The sequence below is a fragment of the Myotis davidii genome, unplaced genomic scaffold (assembly GCF_000327345.1).
Source record: "Myotis davidii unplaced genomic scaffold, ASM32734v1 scaffold811, whole genome shotgun sequence".
Lineage (NCBI taxonomy): Eukaryota > Metazoa > Chordata > Mammalia > Chiroptera > Vespertilionidae > Myotis > Myotis davidii.
In genome coordinates this window covers 518981-537241 of record NW_006283149.1, presented here as the reverse complement: position 1 = coordinate 537241, position 18261 = coordinate 518981, and the positions used below count along the sequence as shown (strand labels likewise).

The following is an 18261-nucleotide window of genomic DNA, read 5'->3' as shown; positions in this document are numbered from 1 at the left end:
AACACAATGGAATAGAAAAACGTGGCGAGGAACAGTACTCACACATCGCTAACGAGAAGGCAGCAGCCCGGGCAGTGAGCTCACCCCGGAGCTGGCTGCCCGGGGACCCGCTGGCTCTGCCCCTGGTGTGGGTCCCTTACGGGCCCTGTGTCCGAGTCCTCCCTGTACAGCGGTGCACCCTGAGAAGGCGTGGCTGAGAGGAGTGAGTGAGCCGTGTGGTGGACAGGCCTGCAGGGAGCACCGGGCGGGAGATAGCCACTGTCCTTATCAGTCATCACCACCCTCCTGAGTGCGTGAACAGGCACATGAACCCTCATTCCGCAGATGTGCACAGCAGCGATCTTACAAGCCTCACGTCTAATCAGAGATTTGAACCCAGGCCCGACTCCAAAACCTGGGCTTTTTAGTGCCCAAGGGTTAAGATTTAACCCCAGAAAGGGAGGCAGGGGCCCTGTCTGACCTGCTTCTGCCCAAGGACTAGGATCTGCAGCTCCACTCGGATGGGACAGGGCGGGAAGGGAGCCGCCTGGTCACCAATGGCATCGGGCACAGGAGGCGTCCTCCTGCCTTCCTCGCTGGGTGACACCTGCTCACCTGGGCAAGTCTGTGTCCCTGTCAGCGCAGAGCACACCGAGGGCCTGTGAGTGGGATGGGCGCCTCACAATGACAGTTCGGTAGTAACTGGACCAGGTGAACCCTCCACAGGAGCAACCGTCCAATCACAGACAGGCCGTCCAGCCCATCACCGGTCCTACAGCCTGCGAGCCAAGGATGGTGTTGACAATCGTAAATGGTGGGAAAAGTCAGGAAAAGGGGCATTCTGTGACCGGGGAAATGACGTCAAATCCACGTTTCCGTGCCCAAGCTCACGCGTGTCCCGACTGCCCACGGCTGTGTCCGCCGCAGACACTGCGCAGCCGCAGAGCCTAAAATAACCCCACCTGGCTTCACGGAAACATGTCTCAAGTCTTTATTTAGCGCCTGCCCACTGCCCTCCAGCCACACGGCTCCGCACTCTTCCCCCAGCAAGTCAGTGCAGCAACATGGACGCCTCTCCCCAGACACAGTGAGAGACAAAAGGACAGGGCGGAGGAGGAGGAGGAGAGGAGGAAGAAAAGGAGGAACGCGTCCCAGTTCTCAAAAAAAATAAAAAACAAAACCCCCATCACAATCGTCATGAAAGTATCAGAGGTAGACGCTGACCATGACTGCTTCACCCGCCCAGGTGCAAACACGAGGGAAGGAGGCGTAATGGCCCCGTCAATGGCCAACCCCTGGGGCTAGAACCAAAGAAGTGGCTGCCAACAACAGAGGAGGCGGCAGTCAGAAAAGACCTTAAACCGACTGACAGGCGGTGGGAAACTAAGCAATGAGCACAGGAACCAAGAGGATGAGCCGTAAGAGCAGCAGCTGTCAGAAAGCGAAGAATGTCCGTGAGTAACGAGCCAACAAGATGCAAATCAGAATGAACAATGACAGGAAAGAACCAGTAACTGACATGCAGCATACACTAACGGTGGATAAAGCAGAGAATAAAAGAAGATAAAATGGCAAAGTTCAAAAACAGTGACGGTGTGAGCAGTGACTTTGAGTGGAGATGACGTCCGGTGAAGCTGTGAGGAACCGAGACGCCGGAGATGAGGCCGAGATAGGCCGTGGCCAGCCTGCCCAGTGGACACGCACTGCTCACTGGTTTCCCAGAGCAGGTGCCTCTGCCCCCTCTAGGATGCTGCCTTTGCAAACACACGACCGCCACCCGTATGTAAGGAGAGGTTTTGGACGCCTCACAGAAAGAATCCCAGCAGACACCCGCGACGGTTCCGCTGCAAGGCTGGGTCCGCCGCAACCGAGCTGAGGGAACTGGGTGAGCTCCTAGGACCCTAGTCCAGCCAACAAGACTGTAACTATAGCCGAAACCGGTTTGGCTCAGTGGATAGAGCGTCAGCCTGCGGACTGAAAGGTCCCAGGTTCGATTCCGGTCAAGGGCATGTACCTGGGTTGCGGGCACATCCCCAGTAGGGGGTGTGCAGGAGGCAGCTGATCGATGTTTCTCTCTCATCGATGTTTCTAACTATCTCTCTCTCTTCCTCTCTGTAAAAAAATCAAAAAAATATATTTAAAAAAAAAAAAGACTGTAACTATAATGTAACATACAGTCTCCACTTAAACTTTTTAAATATAAATCAGTAATTTTACTGTTTGAAATATGTTTAACAGCATAAACCCTAATGAATGATCTATTGAGCTTTATAACCCAGTGCTTGTAATACAGTAAACACAAGATAAAATTATAGAACTAAATATGCACATAAAATCATTCACCTTTAAAAACATCTTAAGGTGCCCCATTTCACATTAAAGTTACAGTTAACATTTATATATATATCTCCATCCACCTCCCTCACAAACACATGCTGTAAGTGCTCCTGACGACGTGGTGTCACTGGGCGTGCCCGGGCCGTGCACACACATGCACTGACAAATACACGGACTGCAGGGAACGCCCACGTGTCTGAAAGGGCATGGAAAGGGCAGAAACGAGCCCTTTGCCTACGTTCAGTAGTTCATTCCGTCATAATAGGTATTTACCAATTCATGCCAGGCACCCTCACTAGGCCTCCGCGCTAGTGTTCAGTGAGCAGGCAGACAACCAAGGACCATCCGAAGCAGCCCAACGACAGCCAACCCCGCAGGACAGATGGGGGGGGTGAGGGGGGGCGGGGGAAGAGCATGCAAGGCCCTATCCTTTCTCTCAAGCCTCCCCTCCTGCACTTCCCGGCAGCCAGCCCGCCCGCCCTCCCCACACTCCGCTGCTGCTTCATGAGGGCTCGGGCGTCTTCCAGCGCGGCCTGCCCTTGCTTCCAGCCACCTGCCTCCCAGTCACACTGCCAGATCTACCTCGGCCGCTCCGGCCACCCCAGCTCCCCTGCCCTGTGGATCGGGGTATCCTGCCCGAGTGCCCTGGTCCTCCTCATGCTCCCCGTCACCCTCGGCCTCCTCCCCCCACAGCGACGGGAACCATTTGCGTCTGCCGTTCCCACGGAGGAGACTACGCTCCTGCAGGCTGGGGACAGATTCTAATGCAGCTCTGCACGCCGGGCACACAGAGGGCACGTAGCCAACGGCTGTGACACGGAGCTCTCCCCACTTCGCTCTTTTCCCCACAGCTGCTGGGGGGGGCAGAGAGACCTAGGGATCCAGGAGTGCAGCTGTCCACGGAGAAGTAAAATCTAGCGACAGAGCACCGAGGTTTAGAGATATCCGTTTAGTAGGAAAAACAGTGGATATACTTCTACCTCCCGATCTATCTTTGAAAGCATTCTCTCTGAACAGAAGGTTCTTTCCCAACACGAGGCCCCTGAAAGCCACCCCGAGCTCGAGAGGCGCGGCCCGCCGCCCACTTACATTCGGCTGGCTTCAGTGTCGTCAGACTGCGGTTCTCCTGGCGATCTGCGAACACAAGCGGGGAAAGCTCAGCAAAGCGCCCCCAGCTCCGGAAGGGGCAGGTGTTTGGGGAGACACATTGGAAAACAACACTTTATCGTTAACAGTTTTAAAAGTAATTCAAGATTTCAACGTGAGAAAAAAGTGGTCAGGTCAGATTGCCATACAACACATTTATTTCGGCCTGACTAATAAAAACTCAGTGAATTTTTTTATTAAGGAAAGGAAACTGAAAACACTACATTTCGATACCAACATATAAACCAGTGTGATGTCACTGATTATTTACAAAGTCAAATGCTTTGAGTGAAAACATACACTATGAAACTTTCTACCCCAAAATGGTTCCCCACAGCATCAAAGGTGTTCGCAGCCCCAGCCGTGAGCTCAGGGGCGCCCTGCTCTACTGCTGCCGGGCTGTGGGACTGGCAGACACAGAGGGCCCACAGCCTACCATCGTCATTATCTGGTCCTCTTAGGAAAGTGTCCGCCCACCTCTGCTCCAGATCAGCCATACTGAACCCGACGGCCTGAGTGCATTGCGAGACAGTTGGGCCGGGTTCACCGTCTGACCGTGACTGTCGTGGTTCACTCGCTTTCCCTGGAAAGCCCGGGCAGTAGGGCTCTGCTGTGGTCACTCCCCGTAAATTAACATCCGCTATAAACAGCTGCAGTTATTTTCTATTATCTTTAATATACTGCTGCTATCTCATGTAGAAATTCAAAACTCTAAGACACTAAGCTTGGGGCATTGCCCCAATTTTGCCCGTCGCTGCCGCACTGTTAAATTAAGCCCTGCCACCCTGCTCACTGTTCCCAACAGCATCGGTCAGTGTATACTGAGGTGGATCAACAGAACACTGATTTCTAACACTTTCAAATTCTCAAAATAAATTAAACCTATTTTAGAGTTCAAAAGCTAAATGTTCACAATGACATTACAAGAACTTGATTTCTGAACTTATCAGAAATTTTGAACAACTTCAGCAAAGGAATCTTAAAACCAGAGCCACCGACAAAAGAGTAAGTGTTGTGCACATTTCTTATCTTTAAAAAAACTCATTTCTTTATCAGACTTTCAAAATTACCCCTCTATGGGTCAGAGTCTGGGGGAAAATTGGGGGGTAAGGGGACTCCAGCAGCTCAAGTATTTGCTTTAGATTTTCTCTGCAGGGTATTTTACATTTTCAATCTCGTACAAAATTATATCAGAGCTAAAAATCGGGACATGCTGGAGGTGGCAGTGACTTGGCAGTGACACAAATGCAAGAGTCTCACTCCACCCTCTCCCCCGGGGAGCAAGCAAACCCCCTGGTGACACACCTGGTCTCCACCAGCCTTGTGGGTAAGTACCCCAAGATTGCTTCCAAACTGGTATCTCTCAGACAGAAGAGCTAAAAACTGATGATACCCCATGTGCCAGCTGACTCATTTTTGAAAGTGCGACCCTCCAGCATCAGGTGCCATACTGTAAGGAGGCAGAGGAGGCTTGCAAAACAAAAACAAACCTGCTGGCACTAAGGGAAGAGAGGCAGGTTTAGAGGAGGGGGAAATGAGGACAGTGACAGGAAAATTAAAATACGACAGCAAAAGGGTAAGACACAAGCGAGAAGGCAAGTCCGAGTCCTAGAAGCACAGTGTGATGCCGCCAGGTGGAGAGTCTGCAAGGGACAGAGGTTAGAGACATCGTCACATGTAACCACATTCCATTTTCTGATCCCTAAACACGAGACTATAAACATTATAGCATCGAAACATCTCCCAGCTACTGCAAATACACTACATTACCATGTAATGTTAACAGGTTAAAGCAAGCTACTGAAAGCCATTATAGTCAAACCAAGAAATTTAAACCAATCAGTCTAAAGAAAAATAAAATACTTAAAAAGATTGAAAGACCATTACCCTAAAGCAGATCTATTCTAGGTCTCTTATACATGGTTAACACAAGTTGTTTTCACTCAATATGGAAACTGTTCTTTAATCAAGAGAAAAGTGAATGTACACAGAACTAGCAAAAAATACTTTCTAGCAGAGAATAAGTAACAGAACATATCTGATGAAATTTCTAGTCACTGTTTATAGCACATTTCTACAGTGCTCTAAATAATTTATCAAAAAACATCCCACAGTAAGGATTCCAAACTCTCAAATCTATGAAGTACCTAACATCTCACAGACTTGATTCTTTACTGCCGTGTTTTTGAAAGTCAGGATCCAGCACATGCTTGCGATTTCACCAGTCAAGAGAGATTATCAAAGGACAAACAAAAACTACCGACTCAGGTTAACCTGCAGTTTGTTAGAATAACATCAGAAACAAAACTTTAAAACTGAAGCAATAAGCAGGGAACATTAGAAAATAAGAAAATACATCTTGGAAGAGTCTCAACTGTAAGTCTTGATTTGGACAGAAAATGTGATCCCCACCCGCCCACTAATCTGAACACAGAAAACCCCCACGGAGGCTCACTTGCCACCCTACTGCGTGCAGCTTCTCCAGCCTGCAAGACACGCTGCTACCTCCACTGAAACTCTCTAGGAGAGAAAAGTATACTCGTTTCATTATAGTTGTTACAACTTCCAGAAATGTTCAGTTAAAATTCTCATAAAAGGCACACTTTAAAATGCATATTAATAACTTTTTCATAGTTTTTTTAATGTTCAAATAAAATGTTTATTAACATTTTTGAGAAGCATTTTCCTGTTCACTCATACAGACAAGTCTGGGGGAGAAAAAAGCATGAACTATTCTAGAAAGAAGATTAAGTGGAGAAGCAAATCCAGTTTGTGGTCCGCTGTTCTCAGCAGGACATGCCCACCAACTACACATTGTCCTCATGTATTTACAGCCCGTACGTCGCTCTACGACAGCCCCTAAAGGCTGTAAAATAACGTTCAAAATTACCTTTTACAAGCTGTGGCCATTCGTTGACATCAGGGGATCACAGCTTTGAGTCACTGATTAAAAACAGGTTGTCACACCAGTCTAGCTGCTAACTTGGTCTGAGCGTAGATTTAATAACTCTAATAAATTAAACAAATCTTTAGTTAGAACACTTTAACACACACACCCGATTCACTGTTCACACATCATCTTCAAAGCTTCCCATTAGGTGTCAATGCAACATTCGTCAGAGGAGTAATTAGAGAAATTGTTTGAGGACTATTTTCCAGAATTTACTTTTCTTAAGTGACCCCTTCCCGGGAGAAACGAGGCCATCATCCCTCGCACTTTTACGGAGCCTCAGTTGACAAGCACGGTCAACAGCATGCTGTCTGAGTCTCATGACAACTTGCTGAGGCTCTCACCTGACCAGGGCAAACATGACGGTGAGAATTTAAGCTGATCAGCAAGCAGCCTCAGAGGGAGTAACGGACTTGCCCAAGACTTCAGGCCAGCGGTGGAGCTGGGACGAAAGCCAGACCTGCTGGCGTCCCACCAGGGTTGGAAGTGTTGGCTTGTTTCGTGTTCCTGCACCAAGTTTCACCTCTGAAACAGGGAAACGAGTCCAGATCACAACACGGAGTGGGACCCACACTGCGGGATGTTTAAACGGGACCAGCCGTCAGCAGGCTGTCAGGAGCCAGAGGCTTAACGGACAGTTACCGAAGCCTGGTGACTCCCATCAGAGTAGCCGAACGTGCCGTGTGCCCAGCTCTCTCCCCGGTGAGTCCCCTGCTCCTCGAGGTCAGGAAGGAGCGGCAGCATGAAAGCCGCCTCCCAGCCCAGAGTCCCTGCAGCCCGTCCTTGGCCTCGGACAGCGCCTCCTGCTGTGGTCGCAGACATTCGGCTGAGGTCCAGGACCCAGGGCTCATTTTGGGCAACCAGTTCTTCCCTTGACAACTTCCTCAATCTGAGAAGCCGACTCAGGAAAGGTGGGACTGGGAGGGAGGAAAACGGACCCGTGGCAGTTCACACCTTCAAGTGAAGGCCAGAGGTGGGTCCCAGCAAGGACCCAGACCCCACTCGGGAGGAAGGCCGGGTGCCCAAGAGCCCAGGGAACGCAGAGCCCCCACCTCTGCGGCCTACAGACAGGGCTTCACGTTCAGATGAGGGCGAGGGCTGGCCTCAGGAGAGGGACGATGATCCCTGGAAATCACGCCCTTTCCCAGGTTTTCCCGTCTCCTCCTGAGAACCTGGGCATTCCCGGGGCCCTCTGGGGAAGAGGCATGGGGGTCCCCCTGAAACGAACAATGTTCGCTCTTGGGCTCTCACAGGCGGAGAGTCCGTTTGGATTTAGAAGGTTCGAGCCGAAACCGGTTTGGCTCGGTGGATAGAGCGTCGGCCTGCGGACTGAGGGGTCCCAGGTTCGATTCCGGTCAGGGGCATGTACCTGGGTTGCGGGGGTGCCCAAGAGCCCAGGGAACGCAGAGCCCCCACCTCTGCGGCCTACAGACAGGGCTTCACGTTCAGATGAGGGCGAGGGCTGGCCTCAGGAGAGGGACGATGATCCCTGGAAATCACGCCCTTTCCCAGGTTTTCCCGTCTCCTCCTGAGAACCTGGGCATTCCCGGGGCCCTCTGGGGAAGAGGCATGGGGGTCCCCCTGAAACGAACAATGTTCGCTCTTGGGCTCTCACAGGCGGAGAGTCCGTTTGGATTTAGAAGGTTCGAGCCGAAACCGGTTTGGCTCAGTGGATAGAGCGTCGGCCTGCGGACTCAAGGGTCCCAGGTTCGATTCCGGTCAGGGGCATGTACCTGGGTTGCGGGCACCTCCCCGGTGGGAGATGTGCAGGAGGCAGCTGATTGATGTCTCTCTCTCATCGATGTTTCTAGCTTTCTATCTCTCTCCCTTCCTCTCTGTGAAAAATCAATAAAATATATTTAAAAAAAAAAAGAAGGTTCGAGCAATTCTAACTTTCCCACCTGTCAACGTAGCAACGAGAAAGCCACAACAGCCTTTAGGCCATTAATAGAGGCGCAGAGTTCACTGAAGAGCTGCGTGGAGTTTGGTGCTGACGCAGCCGAGCCCTCCCATCCAGCGCCTCCTCGCGAGGGCCAGTGCTGGGCAGACAGACACAGGCTGCAGGGCCAGCCTGCACGCCCCTCCCTTTCCACCTGCTGGCTGGGAAGTCTTGGGCAAGTGACTTAATCGCTCTGAGCCTGTTTCCTCGTCAGCAGAGCTGAGAGCTAGCCCCTCTGTCCGAGACTTCGTGAGGATGAACGGACCCACATAAGGACCTGAGCACGGTGCCCGGCACACAGTAAGATCTCCACAAGTGGAAGCTACTTTTAACTCTCCCTCTTCTTGGGCACATGGCTCTACTCCGCACAGCACACCGGCCTCTTCTAAATTCCCTCAGAACCACTGGGGCCCCGCGTGCGGCCTGCCCGGGAGCCCTGTGGCTTCGTGCCTAGCACGATGCTCTGAAACTGACAGGCACCCAAATCTGCCGAACACATTGGTCATTACTCTAACCACAACATTAAGAGACATGTGCAATTTTGAATTCCAAAAAAATAAAATAGAAACATACCATATTTCGCCAAACTTCTGAGGAGCTGGTGGATTCTAAAATCAGGATCTTACAGCGTTTTAACCTAAAATATAAAACACCTCACTCAGTTTTTTTTTACATGGACAACTGGATAAACTTTCAAAGAACATTTTTTCTACCATTCACTACAAAAGCAAATTCATCCTTTATAATAAAAAAATCAAAAAAATATATTTAACACTTCGCTCTTTTCCCCACAGCTGCTATATACACACACACACATACACACGCTCACACACACACTCACTCACACACATACACACACACACACACACACACACACTCACACACCCAGCCACAGGGCCTGGGCTGCCGTGGGAGGGCAGGGAGGCGGTGAGGCCTGCGGCTCTGAGCTGGCAGACCCATGGCCCCTGTCTGCACCCAGAGCTCAGAGCTGGTCCTCTCCCCTCCGACCTCCTCCACCAGGGCTGGCGACAGGCCAATGCCTGGAGAGACCCACAGGTTTTCTAGCACCGCGCTCTGGGGGACTGGGAGATCCCAGGTGAAGACTAGGACAGCCTGGGGCATTCGGCAGAGCACTAAGAAGGCTTCGCCTTCGTGGCAGTTAGGGACCTCACACCAGCCTTCAGCAGACACACCCGAATGCAGCCTTGCAAGGATCACACTGACCAGAAGGTACTGAGCTGGCATGTAAAACAGACAGACACTAACAACACAAAATCCACTCACTAGACAACAGACTGTTACAGTGTACATCATCCAGGGAGAAATTACTAAATATGCCAAGAAGAAATTTAGGCCCATAACCATCAGAAAAAACAAGCAATAAAAAATCCTGAAATGAAAGATGGAATCAGTAGACAAGGACTTTCAAATAACTACTATAAATAGGCTCAAGGATCAAAGGAAGATCACATGAATGAAGAAAGAGAAAACCTTAAAACAAATCAAATGGAAAAACCAATCAAAAGAAATGCAAACTGAAATATCTGAAAGTATTGACACTATAGGGAAAAAAGGACAGTGAAGGAGAAGACAAAGCAAAATGCAGCCCAGAGAGAAAAAGATCAAACAGAACCTGTCAGTGGCCCGAGGACAGCACCGAACGGTCCAACATACATGGGCCTGAAGCTCCAGGAGGAGACAGCATGGGAGGGAGGGAGGTGAAGAAATAATGGTTGACAGGAAAGAACTCAACAAAGCCTTATCAGGAGAGTCACAAAACCAGTGATAGAAAGAAAATCTTTTTTAAAAGGCCCGAGGGGAAGAAAGACTTTTACTAAAGGAAAAGACAAGAAGAATAACTTTTCCTCAAAAACAAATGCTCAAAGAAAAACAAGAAAACCTAGAATTATCTGTCAAGTGAAAATACCCCTCAAACTAAGATACACACCGACCACCAGGCTGCCCGACAGCCCCGAATGCTGACCAGGATGCAGGCAGCTAAGCCTCGTTGGTCGGAGTAGAACGACGAACAGATCTGGGGAGACCATCTGCAAACGTGTCAGAACGATCCCATAACCAAGCGATCGCATCCCCAACACATAACCAACTTCACAAGCTGTTCCCTCAGCCGTCCCTTCACGGAAGGAGGTCACGACCCCCCACTGACACGTGCATTACCATGGATGAGCCTCAAAGACAGTGTCCCAGTAAAAGGAACCTGGGACCACTAAGTGCTACGACACAATGTATGACCTTCTGGAGCAGCGGTTCTCGACCTGTGGGTGCGACCCCTTTGGGGGTTGAACGACCCTTTCACAGGGTCGCCTAAGACCATCGGAAAACACATATACCATTACGTATTGTTTTGTGATGAGTCACTCTGCTTTAATTATGTTCAATTTGTCACAATGAAGTTGGGGGTCACTACAATGAGGAGCTGTATTAAAGGGTCACGGCATCAGGAAGGTTGAGAACCACTGCTCTAGAGCAAGCTCACCCCCCCCCCGCCCCCCATGGTAAAAGATCAGAAGGGGGGCGGGGGCAGGAACTGACTAGGAAGGGAGAGTCTACAACTTGGTAGGAGTTGTGCTGCAAAGTGTATGCATTTGTTCAGACTCATGGAACGGTCAATGTGGCCGCTGTTTTCCAACGAAGGCCACACAAATGACCGTCCACATGATCTAAGTCACACCGTTCACTCTTCTGTTCAAGAACCTTCAATGGCTCCCTATGTGGCTCCTCACTACAGCAAATGATCGGAACCCTACATTCCTGCCGTTTCCTTTCCGAGGCCACACAGGCCACCTCTCTGTTCCTCAGGCCCCAGGGCCTCCGAATTCCTTAACCTCTGCCTGAAAGGCTGGCTCCCCCATCCCCTTCAGTGCTTCGCTCTAGTTACCACCTCAGTGAGCTTTCTCTAGCCACCCTAACATTGGCACACATCCCCTCCATCCATAAACACTTTACATCCCATTTCCTGATTTTTCTCCTTAAAAACACTACGCAATATACAATATATTTTACACAACTTGTTTATAATATAACCTCCCTTTCCCTAGCAAGTGTAAGTCCATGAAAACAGGCGTCTGGGCGGGTTTTGTGCACTGGCATCTAGAAAACCACCCGTGACACAGCAGGTACGCAATATCCATCTGCTACAGCAAGGAGGCAGACGCGCTCGCAGCCACAGAACACAGGAAGACTCTGTAACCTGATACAAGATCAGTACAGAAACTTATCCACAAGCAATGAACAACCTGAAAATGAAATTAAGTAAACAGTTCCATTAGCAATAACTCTAAAAATAAAATACTTACAAACATTTATATTTCTATTGGACAAACGTGTTGAGAAATGTACATTAAAAAACGAACAAAAATTTTAAAAAATAAATGGAAAGACATCCCATGTTCATGAATCAAGACATAAAGTTAAGGTAGCAACACTCCTTAAATCTACCGATTCAACATGACACCCAATCAAATTCCCAGCTGCCCTTCTTGCAGAACAACAAGCTAACCTTAAAATTCACCCAGAAATTAAAAAAGCCTAGAGAGCTAAAATAGTCTTGAAAAATAAGAACAAAGAATATTCACCTTTACCAATTTCAAAACTTACTACAAATACATAGTATTCGAGACAGTTCTGTTGGTGGCTGAAGAACAGACACACATTCCGACACGGTCAAACGGTTTTCAACAAGGGCGCCAGGACAGCGCCATGGGGAAGCAGGGCCTTTCAACCCCTGGTGCTGAACCCGTGGACCTCCCTAAGTAAGAGGACAAACCTGGCGCCCTACCTCACATCACAGCACAAAATTTAACACTTGTGTACTTCAAAGCACACAATTCATGCAAGTGAAAAGACAACCCACAGAATGGGAGGGGGTATTTGGAAATCATATTATTTAACAATGTTATCTATAACATATACTAGTAAACAACACTTAAAACCCAAGATTTGAAGAAAAAAAAAACCAGCCCAAGTTAACAATAGCAAAAGATTTTGAATCGATTTCCTGCAAAGATGGCCAATCAGCACATGAGATGACATCACCATCGGTCATTAAGCAAATGCACAGAAAGCTGCAGGGATACTGTCACACCCACACAAATGCGTAAAATGAGAGGGACGGGGTCAGGGCAGGTAGAGGACGGTAAAGGGAAGGTCGATGGTGAGGGAAGGAGAGCTGACTTCGGACGGTGGACACACAATACAACACACAGATGACGTACTACAGGATGGTACACTTGAAACATATAATTTTATTAACCAACAAATTCAGTAAAAACATCTTAGAAATAAAAGGGACAGATAATAAGTTTTGGCAGGGACCTAGAGAAGTCAGAAAGAACCCTCCTCCGTTGCTGACACAACTGTAAAATAGTGCAGCCACTTTGGAATGATAACAACAAAACTAATAACCGAACAGTTGTGTATACTCATACAAGGTAACATTACTCAGCCACGAAAAGGAATGAAGTGATGTGAACTGCTATAACATGGGTGAACCTGGAAGAAAATACTATGCTAATTAAAAAGAACCATACACAAAAGAACACAACTTTTATGGCTCCATTTATACAAAACGTCTAGAACAGGCATATCCATAGAGAAAAGAAGCAGATTAGCGCTGCAGGCGCTGAAGACGGGAAATGGGGACGACTACAAGGGTTCCACAGGGTTTCTTGTTGGGATGGTGAGAATATCCTAATTAGACAGCAATGACGGCTGTAGAAGTGAACCTACTAAACCCACAAACGGTACTTTAAAAGGGTGAATGTCACGTATGTGAATTGTATCTCAATAAAGTTGGAAACTATAATCCCCCCAAAAGGGAAAATAACTCCAGGTATCTGTCCTTACACAGTTGCCAACTTTATGTTTTTCTAGATTTAATTTTAACAACTGTTAGCTTAGAATTTGGGTAAAGAAAAAGAGGAAATTGTTACTTCTTTTTATACTGAAAAATACCCATTTATTTTCTATATTTCCTCACTCTCAAAGATAATTCTACACCAGTATCTGCAGGTGGAGGGGCAACTAACCACAGATACAAGGGGCTCTCTGGACAGAACCGGTTTGGCTCAGTGGATAGAGCGTCGGCCTGTGGACTGGAGGGTTTCAGGTTCGATTCCAGCCAAGGGCACATGCCCGGGTTGTGGGCTTGATCCCCAGTGGGGGGGTGTGCAGGAGGCAGTCGATCAATGATTCTCTCTCATCATTGATGTTTCTATCTCTCTCCCCCTCTCCCTTCCTCTCTGAAATCAATAAAAATAAAAATAAAATTTAAAAAAAACACAAAACGAAATGCTGAAATCTAGTTACCCGCTGAATTTTTTATGTTCCCCTCTGGTGTTTACACGTGTGTGTCCCAGTCCGTCCAGGTTGCTATGACGACTGAGGCTTATCAAGAACAGAAACCTTCCCACAGTTCTGGAGGCCGGCGTCCGAGATCCAGGCGCCAGCAGCGTTGGTGCCGTGAGGGCAGCTTCCGCGTTCATGGGCAGCTGCCTCAGGCTGGGTCCTCACGTGGCAGGAGGGGAGGGAGCCCTCTGGAGTCCTGGGTAAGGGCATGAATTCCTGAGGGTGCATGGGATCCGTTCATGAGGCTCCACCCCTCATACCCTCACACTGGGGGTGTTTCAAAATCCACATTTTAAAGGACTTACACATTCAGTCTGTAGAAATGTGTTACTGACATAGCAAAATGTGCAAGAAATTAAAATACGAACAAAGCAACTGAAAAAATTAGGAAAACTTCTCATGCCTTAGATCTAGATTTGGATTATCTTGGACAGCATAGTTTCTATTACCAACATGGAACATGACAGGTTATCAGCTCACTTCAGAAAACTATGAAAGAAATGAATCTCTGGTGAAATAGGATTTGTCAATTAGGACACGCCACATACAACAGGTGCCCAAAAGACGAGTATATTGTAAATGCCCTAAATAAAAAGCTTAAATAGGCACCAAAGGTAGATAGTCAATATCTTTATTTATGGCACACTCTAAGGTTATCGATACTGACACGTACTCAAACGCAGAGGCACGGTAAATAGAATTCCCAGGAAAAAGCACAACAATGATTAATAAGCTGGGCAGGGCCCACACCTCTCCCATGACCCTCGGCTCAGGCCACACTGGGCATCCCACGCTTCCCTCCGAAGAGGCAAGGGCGCTCTGCCTCTGAGACAGGCCTGGAGTGGCCCCTGCAGTGCCAGCGCCAGGGCCCCGAGGAAAACCACACCCGTTTCAGAGCGAGCGAGAGTCCCAGGAAGTGACAAAACCTGTCCCTGCCTAAGGGTACGGACATGGCTGCTATACTGTCTGTATATTTAATTTGGGGGAAATTCAGAACATATTCTTTTCCTCTCTAAGAATACAAAAACAGCCCTCGCCGGTTTTGCTCAGTGGATAGAGCGTCGGCCTGCAGAGTGCAGGGTCCAGGGTTGCGGGCTTGATCCCCAGTAGGGGGCGTGCAGGAGGCGGCCAACCAACAATTCTCTCTCGCTATTGATATTTCTCTCTCCCCTTTCCTTCCTCTCTGAAATCAATAAAAATATATTTTAAAATAGACATAAAAGCATATGAGTCAGGATGGTGGCCACAGTCCCCGAGGGCAACCCTAAGACGGCGTCGCCCACTCGAGGGGCGGGCTCTGAGCAGGACGGTCAGAGGCCTGCAGTGTGGAAACAGTCCCTTGTTTCTTTCGTGGAGGGTGACGAAAGCACAGACAAGGGGCACATTAGGAACTAGAAAGAGCTAGAAGCCTGCACACCACAGAGACAGGCCGACAACTCTTTCGTGCCGTTTCTGTGCCATAAGGGATCGATCCATCTGTGCGTGACTAACCTGGATGGGTCTGGAAGGCACAGAAGAGCAACTTCTGGAACACAGTGAGCGGTGAGGAGTCGCCCACCACATCGGACCCCCGCTGGCCAGCCACGCGCTTCGCTGAAGGGGGGTTTTCTGCTGCCTGTGTCACCGGGCGCCTACGCCACCTCCACGCTTTATCTGCACAAGGTACTGCCTCTCACCAGCGAGGTCTCACATACGATTCTCAATGTCTTGGGTGAGATTCCAGCAAATTTCCTACAAGTGCCCTTCTGAAATAACCTTATCTCGTAGACTCATCTCCAAAACCTTTTCCTCCCAGGTCAGCCTATGATTCACGTGCCATTTACCAAATGACCAGGAGAGGTCAACTGTGAAGCAAATCCCAGAGAGGCTCTGACTCTGGGTTAGCAACACTGAAGAATGCATCACCAACTGCTAAGGTCCCTTGTTTCTTTCCAATGTAGTTACCGAATTTAAAGTAGATTTGCCCTGGCCAGGTAGCCCAGTTGGTTAGAGCAACACATCTTCCAGAAACATCAAGGTTGCAGGCCAGGGCACATACAAGAATCGGCCCATGATGCATAAATAAGTAGAACAGCAAACCAATCTCTCTCAATCTCTCTCTCTCTCTCTCTCATAAATAAAAAATATTTAATTAAAAAAATCCACACTAAATATTCCCCCAAACACTTGTCTATGAAAACGTTAAAAATGTCAATGGAGAAAGCATGAAAATATAGCAACGTTCCAATCACCTGTCTACCACCAACCAACCTGTTTTCTTGGGCAAGTCACTAAGTCCGTTTTAATCCATTTTTTTGAGAACGATCACATTTGAAAAGCATAATCCTCTGGAACAGACAAAGCAAGCACCACCTTCGCACGACAGAAGGAACAGAACAAAGGCTGGGAAGCTAGCTGACCCGCTCCTCACCGGGAGGGGCTTTGTTCACGGAACCTGTTGGGGCCCCGAGGCACTTACAACCCTACATGTAATCCTCCCAGTTCGGGCACCAGGCTCCTCCGGATCCAGCCGTGACAACTGTCAGCTGCGTGCAAATAGCAGTATTTAAAAGAAAAAGCGCTAGCTTTATTTCATTCTCCGAGAGGCCTTAATAATCTCCTTGACTTGTCATCCACAATGGTATTTACTTGTTAAAGGCAACTGAGACGAAGCACTACAGGGGACATTTCTGACAGTAAGTGGGAGGGAAAGCTCGCGAAGAAACTTATGTATTTATTCATAAGCAATTTCGTTTGGAAATCACTCATACAGCATCTTCAAGTATTTCACACATCTCAGGCTTTGGACATGGGGCAAGTTTCTAGATTAACACCACTGCCATTTCCTGTGATTCCACCTCATTTCCTTGATCAGAAAAGAAAGCCGTATTTCCTGCACCAAGTGTCACGGTCGGAAAAGGCCCCCTGATGGCACCCTGTGCAGGCTGCCTCCTACGAGCAGCGCAGGGAACGCGCATCTCCAGCCACGCGGGCGGGCCCCCGGCTCCTCCTCCTCCAGGCAGCAGACCAGGAGGCTGCACAGAGGCCTGAGCTAGAGTCCAGAGACTCAGGTTTAAAACTTCGGAGATCTATGATCAGAAGACAGAACGATAATCACACCTCAGGAGATAGTAGAGTATTTAGTTTTTTTAACTTTACACACACACACACACACACACACACACACACACACACACACAGTGTGCCAGGCACTGGGTGGCAGAACTGGGGCCAAGAGGTGAGGATATGAAGTGTCGGGCGTGCAAGGAAAGGGGTAAAACAAATTCTAGAGCAGCGGTTCTCAACCTTCCTGATGCCGCGACCCTTCACTACAGCTCATGTTGTGGCCCAACCATATTATTATTTTCGTTGCTACTTCATCACTGTAATGTTGCTACTGTGATGAATCGTCATGTGAACATCTGACATGCAGGATGTACTTAGGCGACCCCTGTGAAAGGGTTGTGCAGGCTGGCTGCTGGGGGGATTGTGGGGCCCAGGGCTGGGGAGGAAGGGCACGGAGAACGCGGCTCCCTGACGGGACGGGCGTCACAAAAGCCATGAGGAGTCACTAGACTGGAAGCTTCCCAAGCGCACGGCCGTGGCACTTGTCTTGCAGCCCCGACCCCTCGAGCTCAGGTCAGGGACCTCGTGGGGACCCGGTAAATGCTGTGTGACCCCCGACGGATGTGCTGGAAGCAGTCACCCACCCGACGTGCTGGCGGCCGCGCTCCGCAGAGGAGCCCGCAGAGGGCAGAAAGCACGCGGCACGAGGATAACGTGCTGGGAGCCCTACACCCTGGTCGGCAGACTGCGACTCGAGGGCCACATGCGGCTCTTTGGCCCCTTGAGTGTGGCTCTTCCACAAGATACCGACTTCTGCGCACGGGCCACGGAGTTCCAATTGCACCATACGGGTGCGCCCGCACGGGGTACTTTGCCGACCAGCGCCCTACGCTGGAGTCCGAGGCCGTCAGGAACCTGGTCGGAGGGCTGCAGGGCGATGTGTTTGTTTACTAAGGTGTCTGCCTTCCACGTTCCCCGCACCGGACTGACTCCTCATAGCACCTCCGAACTAGTTTCACCACCCATTTCACAGACGAGAACCCCGCGACTCCCCAGGATGAAGTAACCTGTCAGGGTCCAGACTCCCACGCTAGGGCAGAACTAAAACGACAGCGAGCTCCCAAGCTACTCCCACGACAGCTCACGTCTCGTTTTTATTTTCCGACCTAACGTGTGCAGGGGGAGGGGGCTGTCAAATCAGCCAAAATCCTGCTGTCCTGAGTCAGCACGAAGCCAGCACCTACGGTTTTCCCCAAGTTTTACGTGAAAAACCACTTGTGAAAAGTTGTCCTCAATCACAAAAATCAGAAAACTAAATTCTAACAGCTGCATGTGTACTGTACGTTCCTACATTTTAACCTACACAGCCTAGATCTGGACACTGAAGAACATGACCAGCAATCATTTTATTTTTTTCAAAATACGTTTTTTTTTGTAGACTTCAGAGAGGAAGGGAGACGGAGAGAGAGAAACATCAGTGATGAGAGAGGGTCACAGA

General features: G+C 49.1%; 1 protein-coding gene across 2 annotated transcripts in view; it reads right to left on the bottom strand.

The window, feature by feature from the left end:
- Positions 1-9018, bottom strand: part of UBE3A (ubiquitin protein ligase E3A) — a 29693-nt gene extending 20675 nt beyond the window's left edge. Inside the window, exons 1-4 of one of the 2 annotated variants that reach the window (XM_015563045.1) lie at positions 8925-9018; positions 6353-6471; positions 4768-4961; positions 3406-3450 (exon numbers count right to left, since the gene is read on the bottom strand). In XM_015563045.1, the coding sequence (XP_015418531.1) occupies positions 3406-3407 (2 nt within the window). In that variant the 5' untranslated portion in view covers positions 3408-3450; positions 4768-4961; positions 6353-6471; positions 8925-9018. The remainder of the gene's footprint in view (positions 1-3405; positions 3451-4767; positions 4962-6352; positions 6472-8924) is intronic. The other variant, XM_006753476.2, reaches the window with a different exon arrangement.
- Positions 9019-18261: the final 9243 nt, after the last annotated feature.